Source organism: Astatotilapia calliptera, chromosome 7 (assembly GCF_900246225.1).
Source record: "Astatotilapia calliptera chromosome 7, fAstCal1.2, whole genome shotgun sequence".
NCBI classification, from domain to species: Eukaryota; Metazoa; Chordata; class Actinopteri; order Cichliformes; family Cichlidae; genus Astatotilapia; species Astatotilapia calliptera.
Genome location: NC_039308.1, coordinates 50,825,014 through 50,840,904, shown reverse-complemented (window position 1 = coordinate 50,840,904; position 15,891 = coordinate 50,825,014). Strand labels below are relative to the sequence as shown.

Below are 15,891 nucleotides of genomic sequence, written 5' to 3'. Positions count from 1 at the left end.
ATAAATACAAATTTCAACTTCCTCATTGTAGGTGTGTCTGCCCTGTAGGATGAGCAGGGAGGGCTTTTATCCATCTGTACCCAGTGCCTGTATTTTTCATAATCTGTCCCTGGCTGCAACCTGCAGAGGACAACTTACACTTCTTAGCAAAATCCAGACTGAACCATAACAGCTTCCCAGTAGGCTGGCTTACTTTATATAATAGAGCTTGAAGAACCGGATAGACCAAAGAACAATGTCGTTGCTCTTGAGTAATTTTAAATTTGGTCTGTTTTTTCACACGGTAATCGAAACACGTCTACGGTTGTGACACAGGCAACGCCTTCTCCCAGCTTCTCTATCCACAGTGAACGAGTCTGACGCTTGCAGCTGCTCCTTATATAGACATAACGTTTAGCAGTAGTACCGCCTGTGTGTGATATTCGACGTTCCTATTGGACGGCTGGACTGTCAATCGACAACGTCCAGGGGACGCTACCGTGCTTGGCCTGTGGTGTACTGCTGTCAACATTAACGGGTGTACCAGCTACATTTAGCCGGATATAATATTCTAACGTGGTAAGACGACGTTTTTTACAATGTTCCCATCAGTTTGGGATGAGAAACCTCAAAGTTTACAGTTCTGTTTTTAAATATATTAATCCTCTCTTTATGTCGGTTTAAGCGGCCATAACAGGCAGGGTTAGGGCTCTTTTAGGTATCGTCGCCCATCCTTTGAGGTTAGCTTTAAAGCTTTACAGCAACATGACAAAAAAGTGCTTATATGCTGGCTAGCTATCGTTAATTGTTGTTTTATCTTCAGCAAATAAAGAGTAAGGGTTAATGAGTGCATCTGCTGTAGCTAACTCTCAGCCGGCTAAAAACAACCTGTGACCTTTTGCTGGCTCTCTCTAAAAGAGGTCCCTGCTCCACAAACGTGTGATTCATTAGGATGTACATCTCAAGCTGGACACAGATCCTTTTTGCATCTGTGTCAAATCTTTACTTTGCTCTCTACATTGCCTCTTTGTTAATTTCTGTTGAATTTGTGCAGGTGCCTGCAGCAAACTCTCCGGATGTCCAAGTACAAACTGTTTCTGCTGAGACATGGAGAAGGGGCCTGGAATAAAGAGAACCGATTCTGCAGCTGGGTGGACCAGAAGCTGAGTGAGAATGGGGTGAAGGAGGCCCAGGACTGTGGAAGGCTCTTGAAGGAGCAGGGATACAAGTTTGACATCGTGTTCACGTCCATACTTAGCCGCTCGATCCAGACAGCATGGCTGGTGATTGAGGCTATGGGTCAGGAATGGGTCCCTGTTGTCAAGTCCTGGAGGCTTAACGAACGACACTACGGCTCTCTGATTGGACTCAACCGGGCAGAAATGGCTCAGCAACATGGAGAGGAAAAAGTGAAGCTGTGGAGAAGGAGCTATGACATCACTCCACCCCCGATTGATGAATCCCACCCTTACTTCCATGAAATCTACAATGACCGTAGATACACCACATGTGATGTCTCGAAGGAGAAGCTTCCCCGAGCTGAGAGCCTGAAGGAGGTGTTGGACAGGCTGCTGCCATACTGGGACAGCACTGTGGTGCCAGTGATAAGGAAGGGCAAGACTGCCCTCATTTCTGCTCATGGAAACAGCTGCAGGGCCCTGCTGAAACACCTGGAAGGTATGCTACCATAACCTGCCATAAACAATGCTCGCTGAGACTTTGTCTCTGTAGGGTGAATGCATTCCTGCAATACTGTAGTTGAAATCAGCAGCTGCCTCTGAACTCTACAGTCTTCTGCTTCTGGTCATCAGAGTCAATGAATTGGAAAGGACCTATTTCACTTCCAGAATTGGAAAGTGGTCGACCTCTTGTCGAAAGGCCACTGAGTTTGTGTTACATTTGCAGTGACTATGACCTTTTATCAACCTGCTTGTACTGCCCGCTCTGTAACTTGACACATATTGGGTGTTACCGTACCTGTAGATAATTACAGGAAGCAGAGGATACATGCAGGCTGGAGCAGACTAACATTACAGCTTTGCTGAATATGATCTCATTCTCTAGCAGTGATTCAAACTAAAAGACTGCAAACTGTAATTGGTCATGGTTGTGAATTAGGGCTGTGCGATATGACCAAAATCTCATATCCCGATATAAGAATTCTATCGTCCGATAACAATATAAATCACAAAAATGTAACATTTTCTGTAAATTCTGTGAATCTCGGGCAGTTCGTCTTACGGGAAGTGTTTCCAGCTGTGCGTCATGTAGCTGGTGTCGAGTGTTTTAACCTATGCATGAAACTATACATTTTTAGACATAAGTTGTAACGGCCGCCGTTTTCTTTGTGAGTATTTATTACACGGCGTGCTGCAGGGGAAAGCTTGTTCTAACGTTTGAGTCTAAGGTTTATTTTTTAGCACCTGGCGGCTCTTTTTTACTTCTCATCCGTAAATAATCTGCTCTTTCACGTGATTCAGTTTATTTTGAAAAGTCTCAACAGGATCTTGAGCTTTATTGTGAAAGGTTTATGTGGAACATAAACAAGCGGACACGCTATGGTGTTACCGTCGTTGTTGCTAACCACAACGCATAAAACAGGCGCTTGCCCGTCAGTAGTGTGGTTATATTAAATATAAGAGTAAGAGAGAACTTCAAGAAATTAATATAACCACTACAGTGACCATCAAAATGATGAAAAAATATTGCCGTAAACAGTTTATTTTGCAACACCACGAAACAAACGATAGCGTAAAATGAAACGATAGACGTTTTTATATCGTCATCCGATATATATCGTTATATCGAACAGCCCTATTGTGAATGGCTTGTATTGGATGAATATTACTCCTCCTTTCTCCAGGTATATCAGATGAGGACATTGCCAGCGTGACTTTACCTACAGGGATACCTGTGCTGCTCGAGCTGGATGAAAACCTCAAGCCGGTGAAACCTCGACAACTGCTGGGAGACCAGGAAAAGATTCAGGCAGCCATTAAAAAGGTGGAAGACCAGGGAAAAGCCAAAACAACAACTTGAACGCATTGCAATAGTTGTAAGACGTAATATAGTTTCATTCTTGCTGCCTCTGAGCACTTTTTTTTTATTAGCTATGGCAAATGCCAAACTCAACAAACTTGAATAACTCCTTATTTAATAACAGACAACTGCAACAACAGATTGTCATTCTACTGGGACACGGAGAAGTTCAGAGATATGTGTGTGTGTGTGTGTAAATGTTTTAATGTTGTGCTAAATGTTTTTGTGTAAGCACTGAGAAGACATTTGGTCTGTAGCTTGAATGCCACTGTGAATGCCAGCTGGGTAACACTTAAGGGTTTTATTTATGTATTTATTTAGTTATTAGGTTTCTTGCACTGTAACTCTACTTTACAGATTCATAGCAATGCACTGATGTGGCAAAATATTAAAATGCAAAATATATTTCCTCTCTTAAAGGTGTTTTTGTGTGACAGGGTTTCTAACCTGTGCCTTCAGTTTTTATTCGGCACCTGAAACATGTCTTTTATTGAAAGTGGACCTGTTATGCTTTTCCTTATTTACCTTCAGGTGTGCGCTGTTACATTGATGGATGGAAAAAGCTCAGGCTTCACTTGTTTGAAATCAGTTAAACACTTGGTTTCAAACAGTTTTTTTTTTCTCTGGCCTCTCTGTGATGTCAGAAGGGATATTCTTTATACAGCCATCTCAGGCGGACGGCTCTAGCGCTGACTACTTGGTTTAAAGGGAGAAACACTAAAACGTCTTGTTTCATACAGTGGATGAACTGAGGTGTGGCACAAAGGCCAGCTGTGAGATAAACTGGGATTATTTTGAACTGTGAATCATGCAAAGCTACTCGTGTAGAGTCCAAAAATATGAATATGGAGCTGGAAATCAGCAGAACAGGTTCTCTTTAAGAATAAAAGCACTCCATTAAGAAATCTTACCTCAGAAAAATTACAAACCAGCCCATTCATTCCAAGAATTGGGTAATAAAGCCACTCAAATGCTGTGAAATGCTGAAATTGAATGTGGATAAGTTACTGATACCTTTTAATGGCCTACTCAATGCAGCAGAATCTGCTTTAAACAGTACATCAACTCTGACACATAACAGATTGAGTTCAAAACACTTACACTCATGGATATATTGGTATGACAACTAGCTATTTTTATTTCTTAATTACAGTCCTACATGGGCCATTTGATGTTATGTAATGAGAGAAGATGTCACTGTTTGCACATTGTCTTACAGCAGAACTATTTTACCGTTATATGTGGCTCACACTGCTTTAATGTTTTTAATATGTTGTAAAGTGTGTCTTGTGTGTAATTGTTGTCTCTTTTTTTTGTTTTTTGTTCTCAGTTTCTTGCGTTTCGCTGCCACTGTAAGCCGTAACCGGTTTGTTAGGTCAACAGGCAAAATGGATACATTTTTAACATTTCTAGGTACTAAAGGGTAGAAACACTGATATATTTATATTTCCTGTAAGCTAGCTTAATGACCTCCCTGCTGTTCTCACCTTGCCATTTGAGAGTTGAATAAAAACTCTCAAGATGAATAAAATGGAATTCTAACTTTCCAAAAACATAAACTTATTTCTGTGTTATGTTTCATTTTCAGCTTTGTTTTTATCTGATTGCTCTTTATTATTGAAGAGAAGGGTGTTCCAGATGTTGCCCTGATATACAGTCAACTATAAATTATGTGATGGAGCAACTGAACCAAATCGGGAAAATAAACAATAATGCTTGTTTTGGAAGTGCAGACATCCTCGCAATTTGGATTCCGGTCGCCTCGAGCCCGCTGGAATCAATAAACGACTGAGTCTGTTTGGCTACCGCACATGGACTCAGAAGAGTGGTTCTTCATTTCTCAACCCTTTCTGTAATTTGGCCAAACCACTGAGGCTGAGACCGGGAGAAACCCTCTAATTGGATGGAAATGTTCCTAAATGAAATGATCAATGTGATTGTTTTTATTCCAACTTATGTGGCAGGAGCAATACATGTATTTAACTGATATGCTAATGTATGGACCACCGTGTTTATATCTATCCTTTAACAATCAGACAGGCTCATTAAGTACATCTGTCATTTAACCCAATACATCTAGAAGCCAAATACTGCACTTCAGTCAGAAAGCTTTTTACACACAATAATGCAGCACTGCTAAACTGCATAGAAAAGAAAGCTCAAGTTAGAAAATTGAATCTATGTTTAATATTTTTAACCTTTATCAACCAGAGGAATCAGTTGCACTGCAATTTAAAGACATCCCTAAAGTTAACCTGTGTGCATACTCATGTCAACCCTGTGAAACTCAGTGAGTTTGCAGCTTGAGCAGGCGGAGCTGCACATTGCATGCTCTGCTTATAAACCCCTGGTCGCTCTGTGCCTGCTGATTTCCAGCCGCTTTGGTCTGCAGGCCTGGTAAGTTTAATCATAATGTGTGATGTCGCTTCACAAGGTCATTAGGGCAGGCATATAGGGATGTTGTGTTTTGTATTTAGACTGACTTGTGTGGAAAAAACTGTATAATCGGAGTGAAGTACATATTTACAGCTGCTAATGACTGTTGAATTTGCAGTGGTTTCATGTATCATTTGATGTGAGGACAAAAAGACGGGCTGGTTCAGATTTTGAAACACCCCAAAGAAGACTCTTGAAAAGATTTTTTAGGTTATATTTTATATGGATGCCTCACTTTTGTACTTCTTCTGTAGTACTAATTATTACATCTGAGCATGCCATCCTCATTCTAGATTGCTTGAAAAGAGATGAAACTGAAGAAATAGAACATAAATATAAGTGCACGACATTCATTGTTAAAGAAACTAAATGTTTAGATCTCTATGGGAGACATTCCACACAGAGATATTAGGAGAACTTAATTGTATTCCCTCAATACAAGTTTTTAACATCCTCAAGCAGAGACAAAAGTGGGAAAGAGGTATCATGAAAACTGAAGTTGATGTGAAATATCTTTTTACACTGTGTTTATATTTTTATCTTTAATACTAGAAAGGAAATTTCATTGTTATAAAGAAAATTGATTCTACTGGATCCAAGCTGCATAGAAAAAGAACTCTAACAAGGAGTGACAGAAACAAAACAAGTCTCACAATCCCTTTTCATGAAGTAATTGTGAGCTTAATCATGTACAATTTGCTGGCGGGGACTTCTGCAAATAAGTGGTTTCAGCTGCCCATATTCTTGTTTTTCCTCCCTCCTTTCATGAAGCTTAGATACTTGCATCTTTCTGTGCAACAGAACGACAGAAGTCGAAGCCATAATTCAGTTTTAGTTTTCTGTTGCTCATATATTAAGCGGACGTCTGGCTGTGGACACATTGTTTGGTGTAGTGGACATGCCAAGTCGGCCTCCTATTCCTTAGATGGTATTGCAGATAAAGGCTGGACCACACTCGGTTGCAGCGTGCGAGTTTGTGACCGGAGGCTGATCTAGTCTGGGACTGGAAATGTGTTTGGATTTGAAGAGCATTCTCCCTCACCCATCTTGATTACAGAAATCGGGATGACTTTGTATCCTGAAAGTGAAAACAGCTGTGTATGCACAAAATGTAAAAGATATTGTTAACGCATTGGACTTCCAGTCTTTCATATCCAGTATGCACAAGTACAAGAGAACACATTCTCAGAAAGTAGAGCAATTCAGATATTTATGTTTAATGTTTAGTTGTGTATGACTTTTTCCCCCTTTTTAATTAGTACAGTACAAACGCTATTGTCTGCATGGTGCCAACTGTGTCTGGATACAGATGGAAATACAAAATGTCTTTTGAGCGTGAACACATGGGAGCTGCTGCAGTTTGAGTTGAAAATCAGCCATTTAAAAAGTTGTGAATCAAGTTTGCCAACTGAGAAAGTGATACGGGAAAAATTCAGCTGCTGGTGTTTTAATGTGAGCACAAACGGGTCTTTGTGCCTCAGCAGTGGAGCGATTTGAAAGAAAAGCACACTGCATGGTCTCTGGTTGTACAGGTGGGGCACTCTAAATGGGAGAGGAAATGGTTTTCCACATGAGCAAATTACAAGAGGTTAAAGGGTGAACATTAGTGGCACTAATGTTAATGAAGTCATTTGTCAGCGATCAGTCTGCCATACAGGAGAAATAGCATTCCCAACACCAAGAGAAGAATGATTTGGAGTTAGGAATCATTTCAAGGGTCCTGCTTTTTCTCATGGTCTTTTTTAATAATCACCCTTCCAGTTTGGGTTTTGCCTCCCAGCACTATTTTTGGAAAGCTTATTCACGGTGATCACAATGGAAATAAGTTATTCCTGGGTTACCACTTTGTTTAGCAGCAGGTATTTTCTTGAGTAAACCACGATCTCTGTCCATGGCAGGGACATTACAACTAACACTGCCTGTGTACTTCCTTAAAAGGAGGCCAAGTACGCCATCTGAGCTGATGGGATGTGGAGCAGGGAGTGCACGTAGCTGCATCTATTTCCATTGAGTGCCCGGCTGAGGATGAAGCGATAACTTGGCTTTGAATTAGGATTATTTATTGAATTGTGTCACCACACATATTTCATTCCAGTTAATGATCGCTCCCACTTTGCAATGTTTTATCAGCAATCAAACAACAATTTCCATCAGCTGATTATAAGCTATTATAAACCATTTGTTTAATAAAACCAATCGGTGCTGCAGAGTCAAGAGCCGAAGGGCTCGAATTTACTAAAGGCCCCTGTCGCTTTGAGCAAAGCTGACAAGATAGTTGCAAATCTTCACATCAACAGCCACAAAACAGCACAGACTCCTTTTCGGCTCTTTTTACAAATATTTTAATGAGCAACAGAAAAGGTCACCAGTACAGTATGTTGTTGCTTGTAAACTGTGTGTGATTTGTATCCTGGTGATGGACTTTTTTGAATGTGACCATGTTTGGTCATGTGGAGTAAGCAGCTGTGGCTTCTTGATTGATTGCAAACGCCTCTCTGGCAGCTGTTTATCTACATATAAATGTGTTGAAGTACTTTTTTTTATCCTTCAGTGAGAAACTTGTCTGTCTTTTTTGATTTAGTTTCTGCAGCGCATCCTATATGTGCTGTAGATATTTAGCTGATGCAGTTTTGGGCAGGTATTAAACAGTCATATGATGTCAGTTACCAACCTTACAATTAGCCAGTCAGACAGAATACAAGTCAAAGGAATCGATTAAAGAAATATTCATGTATAGTTATTCTGACCTCGTGACTGTAGGCCCACCTAAAACACAAAGACTGGAAACAATGGGAAACGGCTACTTTACAGTATCTGTCACCCTCAGAGTCAACAATCTCAGCAGTAACTGACATGTAGCTATAAAGTCTGCTGGCATGTTTCTCTAAAATGATCATAATTTAGAAGAGTAGTATGCTGGAAAAGTTTATTTTCCTTTTTTTCTTGCATCCACAGTTATTGCTGGACTCATTGCAATAGAGACAGAGCTGTGCAGTTACTAGTATCCAGCTGTGCGCCTGTCTGTGGTGAACATTTCCTGATTGAAGATGTGAAGTTTTCTCTTACATGCCAAACCAAATGTTAATCACACATTAGGAACAGTGTTAAACAGAACAGAGTCTCTGTCTCAGGCTCTTTTTGATGTCTGACTGATACATTTGGAGACACTCTGTAAAGACACCATCAGTAAGGCAGTAATCACAAAGGCCGACAATATACAAACAGCACATGGTGTTTACACAAAACTGGAGAGCCAAAGGAGAAGCATTTAGCTGATGTAATTACGGGGCTTTTAGTGAAAGGCTTATAAGACTTATTACGAGCTTCGATGGACTACTTGAGGGATTCTCGGGCTAAATCCAAGTTGGCTTTCAGAAACGAAGAAGTCAAACGTGGGCTTACTGTGAATTAACCGCTTTGGATAAGGGACACTGGCATGGGTTACTATTGTGTTTTTCCAGGACTGTTTTTATTACTTAAAATTTTATAGGTACATGTGTTCAGTCACATCTATCTGAATATGCCAGAGACCTGCAGGCTTTCTTTTAATGTACTTAGTACATTAGCACTGACTGAATATTATTGTGATGTAGACTTTATGCCATGTTTGCAAAATGTGCTTCCTCATGATCTGCAGCTGGTTGTTTGGCTTCCTTTAAAGGTGAAGTTTTGCCATTCATTGCTGCTTCAGAAAGCTCTCCAGTTATCAGGTTGAATTCCCACTATTGGTTTGGGTTTTATATATTAGAACTAGTAAGGTAGCAGCATGGCACAGTGCTGCAGGGTAGCAGAAGATTGTGCTGTCATCATTTAAAGCAATAGAGTACCTAATAATGATTTGGGGGGACTTTTTTGTGAAAAAGAAAAAACCCAAATTATGATTAGCTTAGCTTGAGATGAAGGCTGGGAAAGGTAGGAGCTGTTGTAAGTTGTAAAAAAATCGGTTAGCTACCAACACCTGTAAATGTTTAATAGACATTTCTGTTTAATTTATAGACAAATATACATGGTTTGACGCCGTTGACATTTTGGGATAAATAATAGCAGTGTAGACAGATATGACATGCGCACTGAACAGATGAATAGTGACATATAAATATATAGTTAGTGATGTGTACAGGTGATGAGAAGGGATTTTTTTGTTTAGGTGTAACCAGGCTTGCTTTACAGTCTTTATGCTAAGTTAGGCTAAGTACCTGCATATTCTGACTGTCTTTGGTTTCATTGGAGTAAACGCATTCCCTCAGAAGTCACAGTTTTGTTTAGCTGTAAATGTCAGAGTTTGATTTTTTTACATCTGACTTAATGCAAGCCAGTCATATAAGGCTAAATATTCATGAACAGTGTGTTTTTTGTGATTCTTTTGCTGCATGAAAGCAGTGTGCTCAAGTAGCGGGAGAAATATATCTAAATCAAAGTGCCAGTGTGATCAGTGCTTCCACATATTTTTGGGCCTTCAACCAAAATATATATAACAAAATATAGAAAAAGTTATTCCTAGAGGTAATCTGAACTATACAAATCATCTGTCTGTTATGGGGAACTCGGAGAATCAGAATCAGAATCAGAATACTTTATTGATCCCTGGGGGAAATTATTTTTTGTTACAGTGCTCCATTTTAAACCAACATTAAGACAAGACAGACAATACGCTAACTAAGAATAGTACAATATATACATATATATACATACATACATAAGTCACTTATAAATAAATATTTGGAAAAGAAAAGAAACGAAATAATGTCTGTGCTGTTAAGTGCATGTCTCTCAGTGTAGACAAAAGCTGGGAAGAAAGGCAATCACATTAGAAAGTTTAAACATTATAAAGTCTAAAAACTCTCAAGAGATTTGAACCTTTATAAATAGAGATCTTCACTGGCATCAGCAGACCAGTGAGGCAATGTTTGCGTTAGCCCATCCAAACATTCCTGCTTCACCATTCAGACATCTCTGAGTTGTTCAGCTCAGTCAGTCCTTGCGTGATGCTCCATAGAATCCATAATTCAGACCACCTTTTATGATGCTCAGACCTCTTCTCATCCCATGAGGCTGTGAGAGAGTGATGAACAGGTTGTCACTTGTGACCCTGAGAAGGATTAAGTCAGTGAACAAGTGACAAGTGAGTCTAACAGTTAGTTCACACAGAAAAGAAAGTCATCCTCATTCACAATCCTGGCAAATAAGCTTTGGTCATTGTCAGCGTACATCAGCTGATAGCCCAACTCATACCCTGATGTGCATCCAATAGGTGAATCCTAATAAAGGGCACTTCTTTAGACAGGCCACAGTTTCTGAGAATCTCCAGTCTGCTTTGCAACCCACCTTCTCCCCTGCACTCCCTTTCATGCTGCATCTGACCGAATGACTCATTGATCTGACCAAATATCCATCATTTATTTCTTTGTATAGCACATGGTTTGCAAAACACTACAATGTACTGTAGTTGCAAACAAATACAAGGCCTTTTGCTTGATTGCTAATGTGTAGTATACAATATAATCATTGTGCATTGGTGCTGACAGAAAATAGTCCCCAACAAAAACGTGTTTTATGCTGTTTGAAGTACATTTGCTAATAACTGCACTTGCATGTGTTATTAAGAGAACATAATGTTCATTTTAGCTTTTTTTCTCCAATGCTGAATTTTAGCTTGTTCTTCCAGATTTTAGAGAAAGTCCTTGTTTAATTCTGGTCTCTATAGAGCACCGTCGATTATATGTATATATTAAGCAATCTATTAGAAAAGCATAGAATAGAATAGAATAGAATAGAATAGAATAGAATAGAATAGAATAGAATAGAATTCAACTTTATTGTCATTGCACACGTCACAAGTACATGGCAATGAAATGCAGTTTGCATCCATCCTGAAAGTACATTAGCAATAATATAGATATATTACAGAATATAGATCTATTAGAGATATGATACAATGTACACGGTATGAAGGTATGTTATGAATAAGTATGTACAGGCTATAACTGAAGTGAATGTACAAGCTATATACAGGCTATGAACAGGTTATACGTATGGTTATAAATATGAAAAGCTATAGCAGATTATAGATATACAATTGCAAGTATTAATAAACAGTTGTAAAACTATAATTATTGTATTGTACAGTATGATTGTCTATACAGCATTTACAGTAGTGCAATCAAGATCAGTAAGATATGGATAAATTATACAGTAATTATATAAAGTGCCAGTGGTTGTAAGTGGTGGTTCAGTCCAGCATCAAAACGGGGGTGTCAGTTTTTCGGTGCCAATAAATCTCTGTTCAGTTTCCCACAAGGGTAAAGTCTAAAAGAGTGCCATCCTTTTCCTGGGAAACTCAACAGATTTGGGTGTTTCAGGGAAAGGGACGCTTTTGGCTCATTTTGTTTGTAAGTCTAAATGACTGTGTATGGTACCGGTCATAGTACAAACTAAACTGTGACATGCTTATGTCCCATTATGATGCACTGCTTACTGTTGGTGGGCTCCTCTGCAGATCTGAAAATCTTGAAACAAAAATACAGCGATGAGAGTGAAGTGGCCCTCTTTAGTATAACCTTATATGACCAAGAATGAAAGTAAAGCTAGCCGGGTTAAGCTTTCTTTGAACTGCCTTATAATGTATTGTATGATTGTTTCTAAGGCTAGAAAATAGAGTTGTTTGACCTTAAGTTAAAAAGTGTGATGTAATCTCCCAGTGCTGGCTCTTGTTCTGTTTCTATTGTGAAAGACAGGAATGCCTATTTGTCATGGGTTAGAGCTTCCTAAAGATAGTTGCAGTCTTTTTGGCTCAAGACTAAACTGATTTTATTTTCTATTTTCAGTACAGGGTGCATGACTTTCAGCTGCAGTCTCACAAAAAAATTGGTATGATGTTTTCTAAATCAGCACGGCCCAGCGACCGACTAAGTGTTGCTGCTTGCACTACTAGCAGTAGGAGGGCACCTACAGTGGGGCAAAAAAGTATTTAGTCAGCCACCGATTGTGCAAGTTCCCCCACTTAAAATGATGACAGAGGTCAGTAATTTGCACCAGAGGTACACTTCAACTGTGAGAGACAGAATGTGAAAAAAAAATCCATGAATTCACATGGTAGGATTTGTAAAGAATTTATTCGTAAATCAGGGTGGAAAATAAGTATTTGGTCACCTTAAACAAGGAAAATCTCTGGCTCTCACAGACCTGTAACGTCTTCTGTAAGAAGCTTTTCTGTCCCCCACTCGTTACCTGTATGAATGGCACCTGTTTGAACTCATCATCTGTATAAAAGACACCTGTCCACAGCCTCAAACAGTCAGACTCCAAACGCCGCCATGGCCAAGACCAAAGAGCTTTCGAAGGACACCAGGAAAAGTATTGTAGACCTGCACCAGACTGGGAAGAGTGAATCTACAATAGGCAAGCAGCTTGGTGTGAAAAAATCAACTGTGGGAGCAATCATCAGAAAATGGAAGACATACAAGACCACTGATAATCTCCCTCGATCTGGGGCTCCACGCAAGATCTCATCCCGTGGGGTCAAAATGATCATGAGAACGGTGAGCAAAGATCCCAGAACCACACGGGGGGACCTGGTGAATGACCTGCAGAGAGCTGGGACCAAAGTAACAAAGGTCACCATCAGTAACACACTACAACGGCAGGGAATCAAATCCCGCAGTGCCAGACGTGTTCCGCTGCTGAAGCCAGTGCATGTCCAGGCCCGTCTGAAGTTTGCCAGAGAGCACATGGATGATACAGCAGAGGATTGGGAGAATGTCATGTGGTCAGATGAAACCAAAGTAGAACTTTTTGGTATTAACTCAACTCGTCGTGTTTGGAGGAAGAAGAATACTGAGTTGCATCCCAAGAACACCATACCTACTGTGAAGCATGGGGGTGGAAACATCATGCTATGGGGCTGTTTTTCTGCCAAGGGGACAGGACGACTGATCCGTGTTAAGGACAGAATGAATGGGGCCATGTATCGTGAGATTTTGAGCCAAAACCTCCTTCCATCAGTGAGAACTTTGAAGATGAAATGAGGCTGGGTCTTCCAACATGAGTGTGTTCCAAAACACACCGCCCGGGCAACAAAGGAGTGGCTCCGTAAGACGCATGTGAAAGTCCTGGAGTGGCCTAGCCAGTCTCCAGACCTCAACCCCATAGAAAATCTGTGGCGGGAGTTGAAAGTCCGTGTTGCTCGGCGACAGCCCCAAAACATCACTGCTCTCGAGAAGATCTGCATGGAGGAATGGGCCAAAATACCAGCTACTGTGTGTGCAAACCTGGTAAAGACCTATAGTAAATGTTTGACCTCTGTTATTGCCAACAAAGGTTATGTTACAAAGTATTGAGTTGTATTTTTGTTATTGACCAAATACTTATTTTCCACCCTGATTTACGAATAAATTCTTTACAAATCCTACCATGTGGATTCATGGATTTTTTTTTTTCACATTCTGTCTCTCACAGTTGAAGTGTACCTCTGGTGCAAATTACTGACCTCTAGGGATGGGTATCGTTTAGGTTTTATCTGATACCGGTGCCAAATCGGTACTGTTGAAACGGTGCCGGTGCTCAAACGGTGCTCAAACCGGTGCTTAAAGAATGGAGAACACAAAATTGGTCCAAAAACCTCTCATATTCAGCTGGTTTTTTGTAAAAAGATAACAATGTTAGCCTTTTCTGCAGCTATGGGGCATATATGGTATCACTCTTAGCTGGAAGCAGTGCTTAAACAATGGAAAAAATACAAACTTTGTCCAAAAACCTCTCATGTTTAGCTGTTTCCCTCTTTTTCTTTGGTCATTTTAGCCTTTTTGGCCAGGGTGAAGGGAGTATCTGCCATCAAACAAGAAGACAGCCGCATGTAGCTATGATGATGTTTGCTAGTTTACCTTACATGCATTAATGTAATAACGTGGTTAGCCTACTCAACGTAAATTACACACAAACAACATTAAGCTACTCACGCAGAGAAGAACGGCTGCTGCTGCCATCAAATACGGCGCATTTCTCGGCTTTTAAAATAAAAAACGCTATGCGTCGCCAGGTGTTTCCTCGGATTCGAGGTGTTACCTCCTTTGACAGTATCACAGTATCAGCTTAAAGCACTTGTTGCAGGCTGCTGAGTTTGCATATTTTGCTGTGAAGTACAGCCAGACTTTTGACCGCTTTGCCTTGGGCATTTTTAATCTGTAGCTCTGCATAAAAGAACGTACGTACCTGGCCCCGCCTACTATCCTCGGAAACGTAAAATGATTGGCTAGAAGTGTATCACAGCTCAGGAAAAAAAAGCACCGAAATAAAGCACCAAAATGTGCGCTGCTTTTCGGTCTGGTTACTACCGTTTATGTCAGAACCCATCCCTACTGACCTCTGTCATCATTTTAGGTGGGGGAACTTGCACAATCGGTAGCTGACTAAATACTTTTTTGCCCCACTGTAGGAGCAATTGGCTAGTTGCACAACTTCATGTTCATCCAAAGAAAGAGCAAACATTTGGAAAACTATAATTTTATTGCATGCTGAACACTGGATTTGAGCAGTCTTATTCCAATAACAAATGTGGGATCAGCAGCAGCCCATTTATAAATATATACTTTGGTTTATTCCCTAACTTTTCAATAATTTGCTGTCCTTCAGCTATTTTAACCAACCAGGGATGTGATGACAGTGGAGTAGAAGCAGGATTTCACTAGACAGGTTCCTACAGGACTGCCAGACACTCACACACACAAAAGTTCCCCCTCACACTCACATTTTCAGCCAAGAACCATCAGTTACCTTAGCATCCATGTCTGTAGTGGGAGGACACTGTGGACACAAAAACTGCTATAAATGAAGGATTTTGTGTCAGCCTAAGAAGCCATTTTATCTAAGTCTGTGCATTTAAATGAACCCTCAGTTCTTTTCTCTAAGCCAGAAAGACTAGCAATTAGTTACTGGGCACAGGCTGTATGACGTTAGTGAGCTTTGGGAAACCCTGCAGGCCAGATTACAGCTTTATTATTACTAAAATGGGGGCTTTGGTTTTCAGTTGATTGATCTAGCTGAACAGTTGATTGTAGATTATAAGCTTTGGCAACCTTTTACAAGAACTATGATTTTATCTGTGATGCTGGAAACTCTAATTACCTTTTAAATGCACAGGAATGCCCCGCCTCTGAAGTTCAAAGAAACCTGTTTGTAGATTGCGTTTCCCACTGGATCTCTTTATCTGTTTTCAATGAAACTACAATAACAGCATAGGGAAACACGAGGAGTCAAACATGTTTGAATAATTTAATGAGAGAGAAAAAATTGCACTCTTCTTCCTCTATTTAATAACAAATGTATCTGTCCAGTACAGAGCCAGTAATTACAAATATTATTCATTATAGTAATTATTAGTTGGAAAAAAGTAATTAAAAGGCTAATGGCATTTTTTTTTCTTTGGCAACTGAAAACCAACGT

The 15,891-nt window shown here is 40.0% G+C and overlaps 1 protein-coding gene across 1 annotated transcript; it reads left to right on the top strand.

Moving 5' to 3' along the window:
- Positions 1-406: 406 nt before the first annotated feature.
- On the top strand, positions 407-4,581 carry bpgm (2,3-bisphosphoglycerate mutase). The gene is made up of 3 exons (XM_026175421.1): positions 407-558; positions 1,034-1,656; positions 2,843-4,581. Exons 2-3 carry the CDS (start codon positions 1,056-1,058, stop codon positions 3,016-3,018), a joined length of 777 nt encoding a protein of 258 aa, XP_026031206.1. The 5' UTR covers positions 407-558; positions 1,034-1,055; the 3' UTR covers positions 3,019-4,581.
- The last annotated feature ends 11,310 nt before the right edge of the window (positions 4,582-15,891 follow it).